Here is a 6,743-nt window from a genome sequence, read left to right on the forward strand (position 1 = left end):
GTTGTCTCAGAGTAATATTATTGTTTATTTTACCGTGAGGTGTCTGTTGGCGCAGTCAAATAAAACATGAATTTGCTTTTACATTCACAACGGATTAAATATATACTTTTGAATCATCTTTATCTTTAAAGGGGACATTCTTCAGTGTACGTTCACGTTAATGAGTGAATCTGGAGTCCACCAACCCACACACTATGAAACAAGACCCCATCAGCTTTCTGTGTTTCAGAAAACCGTCCTGATTCTGCTCCGCTTCTGACGTCAAGTGCAGAGAGTTTAGAACGGCCCCACCCCCTCGTCTGAGTCTGTCCAATCACAGCGCTGGACCCGTGTTTATGTGAGAGCGCAAAGACGAGGTTAAACTCAGTAAAACAGACACAACGAGCGCGGAGAAATAAGAGCACTGAGTAAAAACGGAGAAGAAAGAGAACAGAGTGAAAACGGCTAAAAACCAGAGCTTCTGCTCCTCGCTCCTCACTGCTGTGCGCTCGGGGTCGGGGTGAACAGCGAGCGGCTCATTATCATTTAAAGGAACAGGTGCTGAAAGCGGGCGTTCTGAACAGGGGCTGTTTACACAGGGGGCGAACACTGCTGTGGGGCTCGTGGGGTTTGGACGCTTCATTAAGAAACAGAACTGTGTTCCACTGTGGAGACGAGTGTGTGTCCTCTTTAAGAGTGAGACTGTCCCTGACTCTCTGTAGTGACCTCATCTCTGTAAACTGTCTCACTCTTCACTGGCAACAGAATGGTTTCCTCACCCAGTTTATTTATGTTTACATATGTTTGCCCTATTGTGCCAAGCCTGTCTAAATTCGTGTGTGTGTGTGTGTGTGTATGTGTGTATGTGTGTGTGTGTGTGTGTTTTGTGGTGGGATGTGGTCAGCTGTAGTGTTTGTGGAAGCATATTTTTTTCCTGCCAAAGTGTTTGTGGTTAGGAACGGCGTACTTTCCTGTTCTGAGAGAGAGAGAGAGAGAGAGAGAGAGAGAAGTAGAGAGAGAGAGGGAGAGAGCAAGAGAGAGAGAAGTAGAGAGAGAGGGAGGGCGAGAGAGAGACATGGTGCAGAGAAAGAAAATGGAGAGACAGATGGAGAGTAGGGTTGTTAAAAGAGAAAGTAGAAGAGAGCTGTGGTCTAGACGTGCTGTAGGAACTGGGAGATGGGTGCTATTGAGGGAGGCAGGTGTACAGAGAGAGACAGGCGGAGTACAGAGAGACAGGCGGTATACAGAGAGACAGGCGGAGTACAGAGAGATAGGTGAAAAAAGTAATGTAGAGAAAGGAGTAATGAAGAGAGAAGTAATGGACAGAGAGATGATGGATAGAGAGAGAGAGGTGATGATAGAGATAGATGATGGAGAGAGAGAGAGAGAGAGTTGATCTCTCTGCTGGTCACAGTTTAATCCCAGTGAGTGTGAAAGGGTTCCAGAGAAAGTGGAGGGGAGGGTCCTCAGGAAAATCATGTGATTTATCATTCTCTCCCCCCCCCCCTCTCTCTCTCTCTCTCTCTCTCGTACACACAGATATGGACGAGGAAAACAGGAAAAGGTGAACAATGGCTGAGTCGTGATGTATCACTCGGGTCTCAACAAGAAAATAAATCACAAAAACACACTGAACATACTCTGAACACACACACACACACACTGCACACACTCACACTCTGAACACACACACACTCTGAACACACACTCACACTCTGAACACACACACACACTCTGAACACACACACACACACACACTGAACACACACGCACTCACACTCTGAACACACACACACACTCTGAACACACACTCACACTCTGAACACACACACACACTGAACACACACGCACACTCTGAACACACACACGCACACTCTGAACACACACACACTCACACTCTGAACACACACACACACACTGAACACACACGCACTTACACACTGAACACACACACACACACTCTGAACACACACACACACTGAACACACACACACACACACTCTGAACACACACTCACACTCTGAACACACACACACACACACTCTGAACTTGTTGGCTGTGGTGTGTACAGTCTGCTGGACCTGTTTTATAAAGAGTCTAGAACGAGAGGAACACCTCTTACTGCTCAGGGATGTCTCACTGATATCTCAGCACACCCATTCTCCTAAACCCCTCGGGAGAAACTGAGACGACACTGAGACCTCCACTCAGACTGCGGGGGACATTCTCTGACTGTAGAGAGAGACGGAGACCATCCTGATTCTGAGTCTCAGTGTCTCAGCAGTAACACGTGTAAAAAGCTCTGAAATACACACACACACACGTTCACACACTTTTCTCACACAAACACAGTGTGTGTGTGTGTCGGGAAAAGAGAGAGGAAGAGAGGAAATGGGCCCAGAGTAACTATTGTTTGAGCGTCTGAGCGGGAGACGATGGTAAACAGAGAGAGAGCGAGAGAGTTGGAGACGGAGGATGGAGAAGAACTGCACGCTTTGTGGCGCTCTGTGTTTTACAGCTTTTAAATGTAGAGCTTGTTAAACAGAGAAAGAGGAGATCAGCGAAGGAGAAGAACGAGACGAGAGGAGGAGTTTCATTTAAAGAGGAAATATATCAATCTGCAGCTGAAAAGAGAAAGAACAAGAGTGAGTAACTGGACCGCTCTTACACACACACACACACACCCTTCATTACACTCTGACCACACACTTCTGTAAACCACACACACACACACATTCCTGCTGATATTTGCAGTTAATCTAAAGTACAAGGCCTTCAGTCTGGCTCCTGGAGTCCTGACCAATGAGAGAGGAGCTTTCTCTCTTTCTGCCTGGATACCACAGACTGAACAATCCTGATTGGCCAGTTTTCACGTCCATGTTTTCAGATTCTCCAGTCAAACCTTAGCGCTGAACTACAGCGAGATCATTCCATGAGCTCCGAGCTCACTCAGAGCTTTTTACAGGACACAGAGTCCGAGCCACAAGGGGGCGCCACTGAGGCGAGAGTGGAAGGAGCCAGAGGAACTGACGCTGTGTCCCAGTTTTACCTCAGACACTAGTGTTTGAGTGCGTACGGCATAGTGCAGTTAAAAGTGATTATAAACTCACTGCTGCTGGTTTATAGTGAATATAAATGTTTTTATCTGACGTACAGTGCCGAGATCCTTATTCCTCCCACGCTCCAAACACACGGTGGTAGGTGGATTGGAGACTCAACAGTGTACGTAGGTGTGAGTGTGTGGCGCCCCCCTCCAGGGTGTGTTCCTGCCTTGTACTGTACTCCAGACCCACCGCCGCCCTGAACTGGATAAGGGCTACAGACAGTGAGTGAATGAATGAATGAGTAAATGTATAATATTTGGTGTAGAGTGAAGGAACAGCACTGTCTCCTCCCTCAACATCCACAGCTGAGGTGGCTTTAAGAGAGACAACTAACCATAAAAACACGAAGTGTATTTGTTCAGGGAATGGAAAAGTGAATCGCTGGATCTACTTAGAGAAATTAGAGATGACTTCACAGAACAATTAAAGATAATACATTTCATTTATATAGCCTTCATCCCCCCGACACGACCAGGAGCACCTGGGGTTACAGCTGGAGTACTTCACTCATCCAACACTACAGCATAGGGTTTACAACTTATAAAGCAGCGTTTAGCCCTGTAACACACACACACACACACACACACACACACTCTGGGTGACTTTAATCACACATTAATGCAAAGAAAAAGAGGGGGGGGGGGGGGGGGCGGTGGAATAGAGGGGTTAAAAACAACAACAACAGCCATGGCCCCCCGAGACCCCCCGGACGGTGCATTTATCTCTGGACACTTTGGGGGGTTAGGGGTCGCAACCGTGGAAACATCTGCCCAGCAACAACATCAACATCATCTCCCCCATCATCACTTCCTGAAAACAACACAACAGGATTAAGATTAGAGCGAGATAGAGAGAGAGGAAGAGGGGGAGAGAGAGGGAGAGAGAAGAAGAAGCAAGGGGGAGGGCTCTAAAGTTTATTATATAGTTACTAGTGTAATGATTAACAAATAATGAGTTATTAATTTTAAACTAATGTATAACTCGTGTAGAAAACAAGAGAAGTGACACACACACACACACACACTCCTGAAACCCACTCAGCGCCCGGGAGCAGGTGGGGGTTAGGTGTCTTTCTAAAGGTAAGCTTAGCTGTGGATGTTGAGGGAGGAGACAGTGCTGTTCCTTCGCTCTCCACCAAATAAAATATAAAATAAAACAATAAAATATAGTGTGCTATAATACAGTACAACACAGCACTCAATAACATCATAATACAACGACGTATAACATTCATTTATATTAAATTTAACAGTGAAGACAGTTCCTGCGCTGTCCGACTGTCCCCTGTCCACCTTTGTCTCTGTTTGTGTGTTTATTTGTAAACTCCAGCTCCTGAAGCGCCCCTTTAAGAGAAATGGAAACTGAAGGATGCGGACCTCGCTCTCGGCCCTTGTTTTGTTTCCCACCCGTTTTCACTCAGACTCCGCCCACAGGCGGCGTGATTGGCTAGTTAATTCAGGGCTGTGACAGGCAGGCGTTCAAAGCCCCGCCCCCTCGCACATGAAGGCGCTGTTAAGGCTAGTTACTCCGCCCTCTGCGCTAGGATTGGCTGTTTGTTTTAATCCCACCTCCTTTTGTGATGTCACAATAATTGTTTTTTATTTATAAAATTTAAATCATTATATATAAAATAATAATATGTAAATTATATAAACAACAAAACAACACGGTTTAATTAGTGATATTATTGTTTATGCAGAAGTGCATATGTAATTCCCGAATCTGACTGCAGCCAATCAGAGTGCAGGAGGGGCGGGGCCTGTCGGAGAACGGGCGGGTTCTGAAGGCGCACCGCTACCTCCACCCTGCGCATTGTTCTGTGGCGGAGAGCCGGCAGCGCGTTAGCCGGAGATAGAGCAGTGTAGGGACGGTTTACGGAGCTCCAGAGAGTTGGTCCACTGTCCTGGAGCAGCGTTCCAGCGTTCCCCGGGCGCGCAGAGCCCCTGTACCGCCGCGGTGGTCAGAGACACGGCCTCGGAGCAGAGATGTTATGACCGTGCGTTTCCCCCCGCAGGCTCGGGGGAAGTCAGAGGATCACAGCGGGCAGAGGGGGCACCATCCCCGGGCACGCAGGTGAGGGAGAGCCGCTGCGCGGAGCCAGAGGAGGGAGACGCGGTGGAGGGTGTTTAATATAAATAACGGTGTTTATTATTTTATTATTAAAGCACTCAGCACCGAAATATTGTATTTAAAGTACAGTAGGTCTTTAATCATTTAGAAATATAATTTGAACATAATGAAATGATAAAAACCAATCAGTGAATTATTTTTATAAACACGGGCACCTCCAGGGGGGAGCAGAGGGGTGTTTACAAACAGGAGGTGGTAGAGGGTGTGTTTACCTGCAGGGGGGTGGTAGAGGGTGTTTTTAAGGGGTGTATTTACCTGCAGGGGTTGGTAAGGGGGTGTTTAGAGGGGTATTTAAAGGGGGTATTTACCTGCAGGAGGTGGTAGAGGAGTATTTAGAGGGGGTATTTACCTGCAGGCGGGTGGTAGAGGGGTGTTTAGAGGGTATTTAACTGCAGGAGGTGGTAGAGGGGTATTTAAAGGGGGTATTTACCTGCAGGAGGTGGTAGAGGGGGGTATTTACCAGCAGGAGGTGGTAGAGGGGGTATTTAGAGGGGGTAATTACCTGCAGGAGGTGGTAGAGGGGGTATTTACCTGCAGGAGGTGGTAGAAGGGGTGTTTTAGAGGGTATTTAACTGCAGGAGGTGGTAGAGGGGGTATTTAAAGGGGGGTATTTACCTGCAGGAGGTGGTAGAGGGGGTATTTACCTGCAGGCGGTGGTAGAGGGGTGTTTAGAGGGTATTTAACTGCAGGAGGTGGGTAGAGGGGTATTTAAAGGGGGTATTTACCTGCAGGAGGTGGTAGAGGGGGGGTATTTACCAGCAGGAGGTGGTAGAGGGGGTATTTAGAGGGGGTAATTACCTGCAGGAGGTGGTAGAGGGGGTATTTACCTGCAGGAGGTGGTAGAAGGGGTGTTTAGGGGGTGATGGAACACAATCTTTGATTAGTTTTCTTCTCCAGATGTTAACAAAGTATTGTGAGTGTGTGTGTGTGTGTGTGTATGTGTGTATCCAGTTGTTCCGGTCTGAGTGATGGCGTGTGTTCTTTGTTGCTGGCCGCTGCGCATGGACTCACACCCAGCCCACACTTCTGCCCCCTCCCTCCACCCCCTCCACTGCCCCCCCCTCCACACACACACACACACACACACACTCCTGTCCTACTTTCTCTCCAGGCTTGAGCCCTTCGCGTCTCTTTTGTTCCCCTTGCGCTGGCTCGCGCTGTTGCGTGGGATTGCGTTATGTAGCGGGTGGAGGGGTGGGGGAGGGTGTGTGTGTGTGTGGAGGGGGCTGGTCTGGGTGGGAGACAAAGCGGAAGGTGACGTCAGCTGTGGAGGATTATTGGAGCTGTGTGGAACACGGGTTTGGGTTCGGACACTGGTGCTCAACAGCGTGGGTCTGAAAGGACATGGAGACTCTGTTTGACTGTGTTCCCTGTGTTATTAAGATTTAATCAATTCTCTCTCTCTCTCTTTCTCTTCTCTCTCTCTCTCTCTCTCTCTCTCTCTCTCTCTCTCTCTCTCTCTCTCCAGACTCTGTGTGTGTGTGTGTGTGTGTGTGTGTGTGTTTAAAAGGTGAGCATGGCTCCGAGACA

General features: G+C 48.1%; 2 protein-coding genes across 4 annotated transcripts in view; one reads left to right on the top strand and one right to left on the bottom strand.

Annotated features, from left to right (window-relative positions):
* The window catches only part of LOC136696810 (zinc finger CW-type PWWP domain protein 1-like), a 14,548-nt gene extending 14,478 nt beyond the window's left edge, over positions 1-70 (top strand). For all 3 annotated transcript variants that reach the window (XM_066671501.1, XM_066671502.1, XM_066671503.1), the window contains one exon: positions 1-70. This exon is cut by the window's left edge and continues 577 nt beyond it. The gene's annotated coding sequence lies outside the window, so the exon portion shown is untranslated.
* A 3,816-nt stretch (positions 71-3,886) lies between these two features.
* Positions 3,887-6,743, bottom strand: part of coro2ab (coronin 2Ab) — an 11,732-nt gene continuing 8,875 nt past the window's right edge. Inside the window, exons 11-15 of the mRNA XM_066670733.1 lie at positions 5,939-6,040; positions 5,644-5,744; positions 5,469-5,521; positions 4,811-5,026; positions 3,887-3,893 (exon numbers count right to left, since the gene is read on the bottom strand). Of these exons, the coding sequence (XP_066526830.1) occupies positions 3,887-3,893; positions 4,811-5,026; positions 5,469-5,521; positions 5,644-5,744; positions 5,939-6,040 (479 nt within the window). The remainder of the gene's footprint in view (positions 3,894-4,810; positions 5,027-5,468; positions 5,522-5,643; positions 5,745-5,938; positions 6,041-6,743) is intronic.

This window comes from Hoplias malabaricus, chromosome 5 (assembly GCF_029633855.1).
Source record: "Hoplias malabaricus isolate fHopMal1 chromosome 5, fHopMal1.hap1, whole genome shotgun sequence".
Classification (NCBI taxonomy): domain Eukaryota; kingdom Metazoa; phylum Chordata; class Actinopteri; order Characiformes; family Erythrinidae; genus Hoplias; species Hoplias malabaricus.